Source organism: Typopeltis vanoorti, chromosome 9 (assembly GCF_054136105.1).
Source record: "Typopeltis vanoorti isolate ZY-2024b chromosome 9, IOZ_Tvanoo_1.0, whole genome shotgun sequence".
In the NCBI taxonomy this organism is placed as follows: Eukaryota; Metazoa; Arthropoda; class Arachnida; order Uropygi; family Thelyphonidae; genus Typopeltis; species Typopeltis vanoorti.
Genome location: NC_143557.1, coordinates 115,767,238 through 115,783,129, shown reverse-complemented (window position 1 = coordinate 115,783,129; position 15,892 = coordinate 115,767,238). Strand labels below are relative to the sequence as shown.

Here is a 15,892-nt window from a genome sequence, read left to right as displayed (position 1 = left end):
CCAGTTTTTGTCTTTTTTGTTTCAGTCACCCCTATTATGTCGATCTGGTAGTACTTATCTAATTCCTCAGCTAGCTCTATTTCTTTGCCATTCAGGTTTTTTATGTTGATAGCACCAATCTTGAACTCTGGTGATGTTGAGCTGGAGTGGGTTTTAGGCTTTGCTCCAGTAGCTGACTTTTTGCTGTTTGCCCTGGCAAAAACAACGGAGAGCCTTGTTTAACTGTGCAACACCCCAACTGGCATGAAATTCTGTCATGTTGTACTATCATTTGATATTTTGGTTTAACCACGCTACCGGCCAAGACGTATATATACGTCAGGTTTATCATGGATGCAAAGTGTATATTAAAATTGTAATACCATTGATATTACTTTGAAATATATGATGGATACAAAGTGTATGAGGATGCGTATTTGATTCATAATGGCCGGTAATGTGGTAAAGCAAATAAAAATACAATTTGGTCGACTAAATCCCAAATTAACAGCCCATCCTCGTTCGTTCAGTATCCAGGTAGATACCTAACAGGGTGCACCACGAGAAGGTGAGGACTGGACATTAGGTCAGAAGCCCTGGTCGGTTCTCTGTATTCCTTTCAAGGCCATGTGGAGGTCTCCGCTTAGTTATATAGCTTTGATCCTTAAGCACCTCTTCAGTCCCTTTTTTTATGTTGTCAGTCCTTTTTTTTTTATGTTAAATCTTATAAGTTAATATACAAACTTGAGCAGAAAACTTCTAAACATTATCTGAAAAACAAAATTATTGTCTCTTGCTGGTTTGGTTCGCAGAATGGTAATCATATCTGCTTTCCAGCCAGCGAGCTGCAAGTTCGGATCCCATGGGCATGGATGTTTGAGATTTTTTTGAGTTGAATTGAATTTCTCGTTGCTTGATGTGAGATCACTGTCCCACTTACTGGAGTAGGCTTGAAATGGTTTGAAAAAGTTTCATGTTTAATCTCTAGAGCAGGTTTTTTTCACAACCTTTTATAGGCAGGAGTCACATAAAAATAACACCCATAAGCTTTCTTGTGTATATTATTTCCATTATACATTATTAATAATACATAGCTTTCAAAAAAATCACGATTATTATTTTATTCCTAGCTGGTCCATATTTGCCAAAGGAAGCTGTGAATGAAGTAAAAAGGCAAGCAGTAGCCGAGCTCCAAAAGGCTGTATCTGCTGCAGAAACTAAAGCAAGTGAACTTGTAGCTGCAGAAAGAGCAAAAATGGAGCGGCTTATAAGTGAAGCTAGGAGACAAGCTGCAGAGGAAGCACTCGCTTCAGTCACTCACCAAGATGACTCAAATGAGGTACGAATGTGTAAGTTGATATTTGGATTTAAACTAAGATATTAAAACCTAAATCATTAAGAAAAATCTTAATTTTTGTTAGTTTTGTTTTTTGTGAAGTGCATTCATAGCTCACTGGCATTGACGATGCTTTTTTTTTGGTTGGAAAGACCAAGGTTCAAATCTTGTCTAAGAAGCAAAGAACTTAAGGATTTTTTGTTTGTCTTGCAAAACAAGAAGACTGTCCTGATAATATATGCAACTGAGTGTGCATATAAAAACCTTATATGCACACTATGCATATAAGGTTTACTGCCCTCACACAGAATTGAAGTTTTTATGAAAGGAAGTTGCTTGGCCCTTAAAGCCCATTGAGTGTAATATTGTAATAGGAAGAGAGCTTGTGATAACTTTCATAATGCTAGCTAGGTTTCCAGAAGAGAGGCTCAATTCGAGTTAGATGATCTCTGGCACTAGTCAAAAGGAATTTTTTTCCCTGGTTTTTAATCTCGCAGCTTAGTAAACTTTACCTAACTCACAGTGCATGTACAAATAATTATTATAGTTAGGATCAGGAACATTTCCTGATATCTGCCATGCTGCAAGAATATTAAACCTCGGCGGAAGTGAAAATCGACTCCCTACCATTTCTTTTTATTGACACTGCTGATCAATAGGACTAATGCAGTAAGTCAGGATTTTGGCATCTTCATCTATGGATCACAGGAAAATGGAGTTGACCAACTCCATTTTCCTGTTAAAACATTTTAATATTAAATGCTAAAACATATTGAAATTGCTAAAGAGTAATTGAATTAATATACATCTAGCAGTCACAAGGGCAACATTGAAGCAGCTAAGAAGTACGTAAACCTAGTGGTTGAAACAAATCACTGATGAGACTGGATTATTTTTTTGGGAAAAAAAAATGGCATGCCATATATACATTTCTAAAGGGTAAAAAACAATGCCAAGACAAAAGCATTACCACTGAGCAAAAACTCTTTTGCTCAGTGGTAATGCTTCTGGTTGCTGTAAGCTTAGGCTGCTGCTATTCAGAAAATCTACACACTTTGAAAGGCAATCTTTTCATATATTATTGTTTGAATACAAAAGCATGCTCTTTTGGAGATTCGTTAGCTGTTTCGTGCCTGAAGTTAAAAAATATTGCCCCCCCCCCCAAAAAAAACTGACATTCCCTTGTACATTTAACTATTTATTATTTATTTAGCATTCGGCTAAGAAGAATACATGCATATGCCACCACACATACAAAAAGAAGTACGTACAAGACAATAAAATGCATGAAAGATATATAAAAGAATACAACAGTGTGAAGTGAAACTGTAGTCATATATACATATAAAAATAAGCATAAAATTAAATGTCTAAATTTGACAGCCAATCAACAGCATTTGTAGAAACTGTTATAAAGTCAGTTACATGTCCCGTGTAGGCTGTGAGGACAGTCAAACGTGATATGTTGTATAGTTTGGTTATCCTCATCACAGTCACAAGATGAGTTTGGTCTTTTTCCCCAAGTAAATAAGGAAGTTCCACACCTACTGTGGTTGGTGCGAACCCTGATGGGAGGGCTATTTGGGTTAAAGACAGTCTGCCAGATTACTACGGCTTGGGCAGTCCATTCTGTCTGCCATGCTATTTTTGTATCATAGCTCTCAGTGACAAGTCGTTGTGCCGTTATAATAGGCTGGTGTCTTGACTTACCCTCTGTGATGTAAAGCTTTCAATATCAGAGTGTATAGGAAGCAGTGGATTCCAGCAATTTTGTTTTATTCGCGAATCAGGTTGTCTTGGCATTGTAGTTGTGGTGGTTGTATGTGGCTCAGAACTGGTAGCCAATATGATGGAAGTCTTTATTGTTCAGAAAGGATATGTACTGTCTGATTCAGGGCAGTATCAATAAATTTAACATGTGTACTTTTCAGCCAGACAACTCAGCAGTTGATTAAACAAGGCCCAGAACAGATGTTCTTAATGTGGGAGCAAAAGCCTCCCAGGTTGTTCTGGCAAGTTTATGCAGTATGTTATTTCTAGTCCTGAGTTTGGCAGCAATATTGGAGAGAGTTCTGTCTAGGGTTATGCCCAGATACTTTGGATTAAAATTGTGCGGTGGTATGTTCCTATTAAGTGGCACTCTTAAGATGTCATGTGCCATGTTATTGTTCAAATGGAAACGGCATGTTTCAGTCTTGGTAATGCTTGGAATAAGACACCACTTCTCAAAGAAGTGGCTTAGCTACTGTAGGTCACTAGTTAGTATGTGCTCTGTAGTACAGAAGTTCTGGTGTTGGAATGTGATGCATAGATCATCAGCATATGAGAATTTTCTAGACGTTGTCCTTGGAAGGTCAGAAATATACAAATTGAATAGAAGAGGGGGCCAGAACTGACCCTTGTGGGGAATCTACTGTTAAGTGTTCTTGGCTTTCTCATATCATTATTTATAAATAACTACCTGTATTGTCCTATTAGACAGAACAGCATTGATCAGATGGGTCATTTTTTTACATTTCAGTATTTTAAGGAGCTTGTAGATCATGACATTCCTCCATATGTTGTTGTCAAGTCTATAAAGACTACACCAGTTTTAGGCATTTTTCAAAATCAGATTATATGAGTTGTTAAGGCCAAAACATGATCTTCACAGTACATTTAGTACACATTACATTAAGTGCCTCCGTAGCGCAATTGGAAGAATAACGGTACATTGCACCTTCGATTGGAATAGGCCTAAGTTCGATTCTCGTCGCGATGGGAGGAATCTTTATCTAGGCGATTTCAATCGAAGGTGAGTTAGCCGATCTCATACGGAGATAGCAGGGTTTTTTCTCCCGGAAACTCGGGTTTTTCATCCCGCATACAGACAAATCGGCCCTTCAGAACACACGCAATTTACAGACAAAAATACTAGTTGTGGTGGAGGTGGGCGGGTAGATGGCGTTGATGGAGATTATTCATAGTAGAGGTTCGGTGTAGTAGTTGAGACAGTTGTAGGTGTCCTCCGATGAGTCTTCGGACTCCTTGGAGGTATCAGGAATAATAATAATTTAACTTATTGTTGAAAATTACCCAAATACATATTGTATTTGGGTAATTTTCATCCAAACAAAGTACTTTACATTCCATGTGAATAAAACTAACAAAAATAACCTTTAAAACATGTTAAATACACTACTACGTATATGTACTGTAAATGCATAGCATTAGGGTGAGATTAACGAATGAGGGGGTTAAATCCAAGTTACATAAAGGTTTGCAGAATATAACTTGTAAGTCAGGGACTGTCTGTATATTTTTAATTAATGGAGCAGGATTCCCTAACTAAACTGAATAACTGCTGTAAAAAATTAGGTATGAAAATCAGCAAAAGATGGATTATGAAAATAGGCAGGCACACTGAAAACATCAATCTCGAATGGAGGAGCTATAAAACAAAACATCTCGACTTTTAAAGCACAATTTTTAGTGAAGATGGCACATTAAACATGGAAATAGACAACAAGATTAGCAGGAGACCACAATCTATGTGGATTGAGACAGTAAGAAGTGCCTTAGAACAGCGTTTCTCATAGTGTGGTGTGTAGAACAATAGAGAATTTTATTATTAAATAATTTTTTTTTAAAAAATCTGTTTGTAAATTTTTAGATAGTTTAGTAGAATATATTTTAAAATCATATTAATTAAATGAGTTCCTTTACATAATTCACTTAATTTCAATATAATAATATGCATAATATGTATTTGGCCACATGCAGCTATACATTTCAACATGCGAGTGTACATAAAATCAGCCACTGTGTCACCAAGGTAGGCTGAGAAATCCTATCCTAATTATCCTCCAATTTAATTTTCCTATGAAAAAAATTAAGATTGTGTATGCTGTGCCGACTAATCAACGATTTTGCACTTAGGGGCAGTATACAAAAGCCCACCTCTATAGGTAAAATATGATCTATCATTAAAGAATGGAGTATGAGGGAAGGAGGGAGGGATTAGTGGGCTGCAGCCATAAAAGCTTCAAAAACACAGCCTTAGAAGTCCAAAATATAAGATGTGACAATATTGAAGTGCTGACAAATAAGATATTAATTTGGAGGTAAACTGTCCATAGAAAGTGAGTAATGATGTAATCTTTTCATGCTGTATCATGATATCCTGCACACTCTCACTGGGGGATGCATATCAGAAATTTGATGCTGATGAATACGGGACTGATCTGTGTGTGTGTGTGTGTGTGTAGATTGGGTGATTGAACTACTACTGACGTCATAACTGGGTGAATAGGAATTGCATAGATGAAGGTAGTGTAGAATCATAGGAATTTTAAGAGTTTAACTTTTATTTAGGTTGGGAGAGTGAAGAGAAGCATGACAAGATTCCTTGAACTTTCTCATAGCAAATCCTGGTGTAATGAATAAGGTGGATATCTTTCCAGTCACAGTTCTTAGATGGGTTTTCAAGAACATGACTGGAAAGTCTTTCCACATCATAGTATGATGTACCTTGTTTATCTAGGAGGTTGGATGAAGTCCTTGAAAGAGCTAATATTTTCCATAGTGATGGTTTATTAATTTTCATTTTGCCAAGTTTTTTATACACTCAGAGATCCCTTTATTCATTGCACTTGAAGTCGAAATTTCTTTTTGAGATTCTGTTTAAAAATTCAAATTCTAAAGAGGTAGCTCCTTTGCTAAGGTTAAATTAAACCTAATTTTTATTAGCAATGTTAGTGAAAATTTGTGCACATCTTATAGAGTGAATGATGGATAGCTTATAAGAAATATGAAGAGTGTGACTAGAAAGGCTTTTTTTTTTTTTTCTTCTTCTAATTTAGTTGTGCACTGAATGTGATTGCATTACTTTTTTAGGTGATTGAAGACACTAGGAGGGAATTTCCAAACCATTTAGCCAAATTACAAATATGTCATCCATATATTTCAACCTTAGGATAACACTATTTACAGGGTCTGGTATTAACTACCCAGCATTAGAAGAGTGGCAATGGAGTTGAAAGAGGACAAAGTACTTGCATTATTGCACAAGATAGGTTCAAGACTGATTTCAAACTATAGACCAATTAATATTTCAAGAGTGGTGGTTAAGGTACTGGAAAAGTTGTTAAGGGCAGAATTCAGGAATGGGTGGATATGAATATATGATACTCTATGGGGAGTTAAAGACAGGTTTTTTGAATGGAAGATCTTGTCCTAGTAATTTACACTTTCTACAGTAAAGTAACAGTTGAGATGGATCAGGGAAATGAATATACCAAAATACTGTGGGACTATGCAAAGCCACTTGGCAGACAAATGCCAGTAGATGACCACTGGTTTGCTATAGCTCTCTACTTGGACTGCTGCTGTTTAGTTCGTACATTAATAATACTGAGTTGAGGGGGAAAATATCCAGTTGGCTGTTGGCAATATTCAAATGGTGAGCTCCAACAAACAATTGCATGTTATAGGGTGATAGCTGATGGGAGATGTAGTTCGGAGGACATATCACAAAATGGGCAACTTTCTAAAGGATCACTTGGTGTTAAGAAACACACTAACAAGGAAGTTATCCATTATAAGACTGTGATATGATCCATCTGGACTGCTGTGCACAGATTGCATCACTTGGGTTGCCTAGGGAATTGAATAGGATTCAGTAGTGGGTGACAAAAATTGACTGGTTTGTGAAGTGTTCCTTTGAGGACAGACTGAAGATTTGTGAGTTAGAAAGTTTAAAGTAAATTATACAAGAGATAATCAATTATATTATTACCTTAATCCTTTACCCAAGTACACACAAATAAAAAAAAAGTTTTTGTGCATTATCCAGACCAGTTTCAACCTTTACTGAGGTGTGATCAGTGGGAGATAGACCCAGGAAGATAATGAGTATAAATAAATGGAGGAGTCATGTTTTCTATATATAAATAGTCAAATGGTTTATATTATTATTAAAACAGTCTGGATCAGATTTAGTTGTAGAAAATTTATTTTCCTTAGCTATAAAGCAAATTATACTAGATAAGAAATTAATAAAGTTAAAAGGAAAAAAAAAGAGGGATTATAACAGAGACATATAAGTTACTAAAGGGAGTTTTATAGAGTAGATGCAAAAGAAATTTTCCAATATATTACTGGATGAGAGGGAGAGAACAAGGAGTCACTCCTAGAAGTTGTGTCAAAGTGTGGTTAGCATGGGCCAGATTTTTTTCTTGGAGAGTAGTAAGTGAGTGGAATAAGTTGCTGACAAAGCAGTCAGAGAACAACTTTATGGAAAAATATGATTGGCATTGTGCCAATAATAGTTAATGCAGGTCTCTAAGATGAGTCTTTTGACCCCATAAAGATGTCTAATATAGAAATTAATTTTAAAATACACAATATTATAAATTAATTTTTATCTTAATATTGTAAGAGAAAAATAATGTCAATTATTTATGTTGAAACATGTTACTTACAAGCAATTGTTCTAAAGAGCATTAAAATTATTAAACTTTTCCCCCCTCTAGAGTTGCTGGAATTGCGGACGCAAAGCTAATGAAACGTGTAGTGGGTGCAATGTGGCTCGATACTGTGGCGCCTTCTGTCAGCATAAAGACTGGGAAAATCATCACAGAGTTTGTGGACAGGGAGCAGCACTATCAACATCTACTACTGTTGGAATGGGAGCACACAATCCTTCAGGTTCATCACCTTCACTAAATTTAGCAACAACTCCGGTGGGAGTAAAAAGTCCCAGTCCAACTCGGTCATTGGACGTGAAACCTGTCGCAGATGGCAAACATTAGTAAATGCATTAGCACACTAAAAGTCAAATTCTGGAAAGGAACAGAGAGAAAATGCAATTAATATGAAGAAAGTGAATAAAGGCCGACTGTCTCAGAAAAGTGATATTTCCATAAATGGAACTAGAAGAGTGGCATACAGGAAAGCCACTTTAATCTTGTGTCTGATGCATTTTTTAAGCCACGATTGTGTTCCATGTGCTAATTTCTAATAACTTAGCATATTTCAGTGAATTATAAAATATAGTAATGTACAGGTAAGGAAACAAAAGTCATTCCTAAAGGAAGTGAAATTATTGGTGGTTGCACAGCAAAAAATTAAAAAAAAATTCCCATGAGAAGACAAAGAAAATAACTAGTTAGTATGTACTTGTACAGTGATTCTGTAAATATATTTGTGTGATGTTTCTGAACAATTTGTGCTTGTTTCAGAAGTTATACTTCTTATTGCTTTTCCCTAGGGTAAAACACTTATGATTTAAATGCAATTTATTAATATGCTGGCACAAACTATACACAAATTATAAAGTCACTTTCCTGTTCTGAAAAAGAATATCTGTATGACAAGTCCTATTGCTGTTAAACTTAATACTTTACTTCAAATAAACAAAGTATTTTTGACAGTAAAAAATGACACCAGATGACAACTTGTTGTAATTTACTTACTAGAGCTGGCTCTAGTATAGTAAATTGGGACAAGTAACTCTACATGAAACAAATTTAAGTAATCTGAACAATCCTATGAGCAGTATTATTTAAGTCTAAGTGTAAAATCTATATTAGACAGCTAACATGCTATTATATTATTAAAACTACCAAAATTACATGAAACAATGATTTTAGCATGACTACTGCATTTACAGAGAATTTGACCATGCTTTGGATAGAAGCATTTCATACTGTATGTAGCCACATCTAATGTTACTGAGAACATCCTGCCAACGAAAATTACATAGTGAAAACCATTTGCATTCAATAAAATTGATATAATCTCTTTCACTCACAGTTTTACTGAATGTAAGTGGTTTTGACTCCCTTTTATTAGATGATGTTTATTACTGTTGTTGTTTATACATGGTGCTAGTCATTACATCTTTCCTCTTCTGTACAAATGGTCATTCATTCTTGTCAGTCTGTCATGTTTTTATTTGCCTTGATTTCAAAATTATCCATTATATTACAATGTTTCAGCTTTTAAGCTTGTCGGCATTCCAAGAAGTTCTCCAACAATGATATTTATTGATATTTCTAAATTTTATTACCATTCAACTTTGAGGTGAGAGCTTAAAAGGTTTCAACTTGGCAATGAAAATTATAAGAAAATATAAAATATATCCATTATTATTTTATACCAAACAGACAATGGCTTTGAAACTTGAAATTTTACTATTAGCAGTCAAAGCATGTAATAAAAATTTCAACAGCCTGTGCTTTGAACTCCACTTATGTTAAACATTCATTATGCCATTAGCTGAACAGTTGAAATGAAAGAGCAGAGACAAGCCTTGACAGCTACATAATTCAGTGGCATTCTCAGCTAACAGTAGTCAGTGTTTTATACTTGAAAAGAAAACGAGTCTTGTATGTTTTGTATTTTTTACCTAAAACTTCCAACGGTCAATTTTTTTTTGGCACCTAAAATAGAAATAGTTTCCAACATTACATCTTGGTAACAAGTTCCATAGGTATTCTCTTTAGACCATTCTCTCTTATATATGGGTTGTTTCTATATCATCGTTGGAGATTCCAACGATGATATAGAAACAGAATTCAACAGATCTGATATTAACATGTACAAGAGCTTTCCTGAATGGCATGTTCTTTGGAATACCATTTGAAAAATTATGCATCTTCTGTACTGATATTATGCAATTACAGGAAATCAAGACATTAGCCAAAAGACATTTCTAGAGGATGCAGCTATACAGTGATACCTTGGCTAACGAAGATAATTTGTTCTGGAATCACATTCGTTAGCAGAAACGTGATTTCCCAGAGGTTTCTATAGAAAATAGTTTAATTCGTTCTGGATGATGCCTACTATTTAAAGATGAGTTTTATAAAATAATAAAAAGCACACTATAAAAGGGCAAAAACTCACCAAAGGCTGAGATGAACAGCTATCCAATTAGATGAAGGAGAATGGAAAGTAGAATGAAAAACCAACAATCTTTACACTTTTATATACACTTTATTAAACCTAAAATATGTACACAATGTTTTTACTATTCTTCTTCCAAATTTTCAAAGTTTATTCAAGGTAAGTCTCCTCTTCTTCAGTAGCTGGCCTCTGTCTCTTTGCTAAAGGAGAAGTCAAAAATCTGTCCAAAGTTGATTGAAGTTCTCTTTTTTTCAGAATGTTTTTAAAGCGATTCAGACACTTGTCTTCAACCAAGACACAAAGTCTGTTCATTTCAGCTTTGCTGGGATGCCACTTTGTAGCCAAAGACTGAAACTCTTCCCAGTAGTGCAGCACTTTTTTAATGTCACCAGTTGGCATTCTTCCCTTTTTATTGCTGTCCTCCTCCTTTGATAAGCACTTTTTATCTTTCTTGGCTCTTTCCTGATTCAGTTGCTTTTTCAACTCTTCAAGATCTTCTGTTGTCAGATCATTTGAGTGTTCTTCAGTCTCTTGAGTCATAGTGTCACCAGCCATTTGACGCTCATTTATCCAGATCATCAGAAGCTTCTCCATTTCTTAATTCACAGAACTTCTTTGGGATTGAGAGGCCAAGGTCTTTACACCAGCTGCAACTGAAGCTGCCTTAATCTCCTCCTTCTTCTTCAAAATTGTAGCTATTGATGATAATGCTATGCCATGCTTGACTGCTAAATCCACAATTCTGATTCCTCTTTCATATGCTGAAATTATTTTTTTCTTTTGCTCAATTGTGAGCAACTTTCTGCTTCCTTTGGGTTTGTCGCTTACTTTTTTTGGACCCATTGTCAAGAAAATTTTTTTCTGAAAAATATAAAAGAAATATGACATATAGCATATTATTTATTTAATTAGATAAGAATAGAATTTACAAATTATAAATTAATCCCCCATAGTAGAATTTAGCCAAGTAAAGAATAAATGCTATCACACTTACCTCTTGCATTCACAGCCACACGAAGCGTGCACCGTACTGACACTGGTACGAGGCGTCTCACTTCTCGCTGTCTCGAACGTAAACAACCCAGTCGGGTTGGTGGGTCTCTCCTATGTGATGTGGTCAGCTTATTTCTTTGTCACACACACACACATACAGCTGGAAAAGATAAGCTCCTGGAATGGCCTGACCGCTCATTTTTGCTGCTTTATGTTAGCATGTGCATCCACTAAAACATTTGTTAGCCAAGTCCGAAAAACAGCAAAAAAAAAAAAATCTTCGTCAGCCGAAGTATCACTGTATTTTAATAAGTGGGTTCTGATACTATGAAAAACATCTAATAAAGAATCTTATATCAGCATTTCCATGCATTTTAAATATTTTAAACATAACAGTATTATCTCAAAGAAATTAGGGTTGGTGGTCGTAATTCTATTATGAAATATGATTAAAATAACAAACCTCAATCGTTTGTCATCTGGTGATTAAATCCTGTTTTGTCATCTGGTGATAAATATTTGTTTGTTAAACACATGGCAGCAAATGGACTTTTATAATTTTCTGATATTCAGTATCCACATAGTTTATAAAAAAGTGATTACCATACACACGTGTGTGTGTGTGTGTGTGTGGTAATCACAAATATCAAGAATTTTTGGATCTTAGCAACACTAGTACATGCCTTGGAGGTTGAGAGGAAAGTATAAAAAAAAAAAAAAAGGATAAAATTCTTAAATACCACTAGCAGTTAAATATAACAACATTAACTTTAACACCTATTAGTTCATTAATTGTGCAATAAAGTTACATTATTCAAAAGTGCAACAGAAACATGACACATCTTTTATTATTTTTTCTCAAATCTAAATAGGTTCTTACATCTATATCATTTGTATAAATGTATATTTTAGAAATAATTAAACTCTGCTTATTAAACTGAAAATCATCACTGAAGTGATTAGTTTTTGTTTGATAAATGTATTAAATTTTTCCTTGTTAATCTTCAGGTGAATGCTTTATTTTAAATCTCATTTGCATATTTGTAATATATGGCAGAAAAAAAGTTGTTTAATGAAGGATGAAAAGATTTTAATGAGCTGCAATCACAAATTTTTTAGTGAATGCTTCATTAAATCTGTATCATTCTCTTCATGTGCGATAGTTGATATAGTGAGTTTTAAATCAGCAATACTACATCTTTATTTGGATTCTTTGTTCAAAATAATGTCTAGTCAAATGTGGTACATGGTACAGTACATAAATTATCAACTAAAGTTTGCGATAACAGTGGAGTCTTTGTCTGCCACCATATTTCTGAAGCAGAAAAATTAAATGACATGTTATAGTATGAATAGCACAAAATGCAACCAAATTAGATTTTGGTGGGAATATATATTTGCAATGAACCCACTTATTAAAGTGTAATCATGGCATTTCTATTTACAATCTTCTTTCCGTAAAGCAACTCATGCTGCCCTGTATTTTAACAGCCAAACTTCACACACTAAAGTCATGATATATTAAATTACTACAAGAATAAAATGTATCAATTTATTTAAAAAAGCTTAATTAAATATTCATTTATGAATACTTAATGGTTTCTTTTCAACAAATGACATGAGAAGAAATAAATTTATGTGAACATTTGCAACTAGATCCTGTATTAAATCTTCTTCCCTTCAGGTATTAGGCCTAGTGGCCTGTTACGGAGCTATCTTTAGCCCTTCTAAGCCGTACCCATCCCGAGGATAAGGTGACTAGCCCTATGCCTCCCGGTGTGTCCAATATCTGTAGTTGCGTGTGTTCACGGGGCTAGTTTGCCTGCTTGCGGGAGGAAAAACCCCAGATAAACTGGGGAGAAAAACTGGCGACGAGAATCGAACTCAGAACACTCCTTTCCTAGGCATATATATGGTTGCGAAGTGCATAGCCACTTGGCTAACCGCACGGACCATCCTGTATTAAATGAAATCAATAAATGTGCCACGTATCTTATCCTCATAACGTTTACTCACACATTGTGTATCACAATGGATAAATATTTTAAATATTGGATGATTTGCCCACTATGAATAAGAAAGAACCTTTTGAAAATAGCAAATGCATAGAAAATGGCATACACTGCACTGAAATACTATAATCAAATCGCAAATGAATTTTTAAGCAAAACTAATGCTCAACAAATTTTGCTCGTTCATTTACACAGCATTACAGATTCATTATCAATTTCCTAATATATACTCTCAATGAGTTCAAGGCTACTATGACAGCACTACATGATTAAGGTCGCATTATAATTATTCTTAATCAACAATTTTCCTCAAAATTAGTCTATTACTTATCAGCACTCTAATAATGTCGTATCTCACATTTCATTCTTCTAAGGCACTTCTGACTGAATCAATCCACCCAGACCTTGATCTTCCTCTGGGTCTTTTTCCTGCCACCTGGCCATCAAAAATATGTTTTATTAACCTTACTTTTCCCATTTTGTTTAAGTCACAATACCACCTAAGATTAGCCCTGTTTACATATTTTTGAATGCAAATGATACCAAAGATCCTTCTTAATATTTTTGATTTTTAATATGATTCTGTCATTCATGCCATTTGTTCAGCCCTCTAATTTTTTGCAGAACACTCATATATCTGTAGTTTCTAATCTTTGATCAAGTGCTTCATTTCTAACCAAACCCTCAGACAACTTAAAACTGGCTTGTATCGAACTAGTTTTGTGTTTTGGCTAATTTCTCTCTTATTCCATATAAATTCATTCAACTGGCTCCCTACCATACCAGCTTTGCTTATTCTGTAATCTATTTCCAAATTTAATTTGCCATCTTCACTTTAAAAACTGTCTAAATGGCTGAAATATTTTATTTGTTCTATAGGTTTCTCCATTTAGAATGAAGCTGAGGTTCTCTATGTTCCTACCTATTTTCATAGTTTTGGTCTTTTTTTACTGATTTTCATGCCAAATTTGTTACAGCTCTTAATCAATTTAATTAGAGATTCCTGGAGACTTCACTGGATATGTTTAAGGGTACAATGTCATGTGCATAAAGCAATGAGCTAAGTTTGATGTATCTAATTCTAATATGAGGTTTAATGCCACTTTCTTTCATAATGCAATCCATACAAAAGATGAATAAAAGTGGAGATACACTTTCTTGTCTTACACTTCATTTTGCATCAAATCATCTTCCTGTATTTCCTTGAATTTGCTCTCAACTGTCAGTTGAAGAGGCAAGCTTATAGTACTTGGATCTTATGAAGTCTGCTTTGTATTTGTTAAATACCAACCTTCTTACAGTTGGTTCAGGCTATAGTGTATGCTGGATGAGAAGTTGTAGTTTTATATGAACCATTCACAGTATATGCTGTATTTTTATCATGGACATTAAAGGCACATTTCTTACAGAACCAGGAGTTCAGAGTTTGCAGTGAGGTGGGAGATGAAAGTTCTCAGTTCTCATTGCAGAAACAGGCTAAATACTGTTCACTATAGAAAAGAAGCACAGAATTCCAGAGGTAATCTCATTTGGCACTGTTATAGTGTAACAGAGTGCAATGCTGAGATTGGAGGGAGTTCAATCTGTAGAAATGGAGATGCTGGTTGAGTTGTTAAGAGGAGAGCAAACAAAGAATTTGTTAACAAATGATCCAGTGTTAGAAGAAGGATGAGAGTTAATTGGTATTCTAGTTAGCAGACTAACCATTTGGGTTAAGTCATGACTGATAACAAATGATTCAGCTTCCCTTCTGGCATGATCTGTGAAGTTAGAGACAAGGAGTCAGTTTGTTTTATGAAGGTGTAGTCTCCTAGGAAGATAATCTCACAATTTGGGTAATTGACAACCATGCTCTACCCTCACAAAGAGGGTAGAGCATGGTTGTCTGATTTAGGAGAATGATAAAGGCAGCAAATGAAAGCTATAAAAATGAGGTACGGTAATCTTGAGACAGAGTAGATAAAAAAACACATATCAAACTTGGAATAATTTGGCAAGAAATGACTGATTTGAAAAAGTATATGTTCCTTCCTTTATACAGAGGGCATCACAAGATGTGGTTGTGATAGCTGAAGCAGATTGTAGTTGGAGTTCAGTTAAGAATAGCAGACTAGGTTTTGATGGCTGTAAATTGGTGTTTGTATTAATGTTCCAGATAGTGAAACAGATGTGGAAGTGCTTTTTATTGAATTTTTTTTTATGCAACATAATATTTGTTTATTAAATTTCATAGTTGAGTTAGTATAGGAAACTTATACAGCAGGGGACACTTTTTTTTTGTGTGGTAGTCATGTACAAATCCCATACCTTCCACACAGAGGTGATGTTTGGACTCCAGTCAGACATGATCTGGCAGAGTAAGCAGCATCAGGATTATTCACCAGCTACATTATTATCAAGTTCAGTCCTGTATACTAACTAGAAACTAGCCTGTGGAAAATGCTTTGCTGCTTTACCTGTCCTCAAATGGAGGAGATGCTGGCTTCTTAATTTATTAACATTTTAAAGTATGTCTAACATCACCTATACTGCATATGAGTGTGTGTGTGTGAGAGGCATAAACTCAGTAACTTCTTTTGTAATCTGATTTTGTCTTCCTCACCATGGATGCGATTCTTACAGCTTGCTCTTTAGTGTTCTGGGCATTGAGCCACGTTCTTCTGATATCAGACTCAAACCATTC

At 35.0% G+C, this 15,892-nt stretch overlaps 1 protein-coding gene across 1 annotated transcript in view; it reads left to right on the top strand.

Moving 5' to 3' along the window:
- The window catches only part of LOC150103444 (protein CBFA2T1-like), a 58,677-nt gene extending 49,309 nt beyond the window's left edge, over window positions 1-9,368 (top strand). The window contains exons 10-11 of the mRNA XM_090398048.1: window positions 1,130-1,332; window positions 7,830-9,368. Coding sequence (XP_090254174.1) covers window positions 1,130-1,332; window positions 7,830-8,106 — 480 coding nt within the window. The 3' untranslated portion in view covers window positions 8,107-9,368. The remainder of the gene's footprint in view (window positions 1-1,129; window positions 1,333-7,829) is intronic.
- The last annotated feature ends 6,524 nt before the right edge of the window (window positions 9,369-15,892 follow it).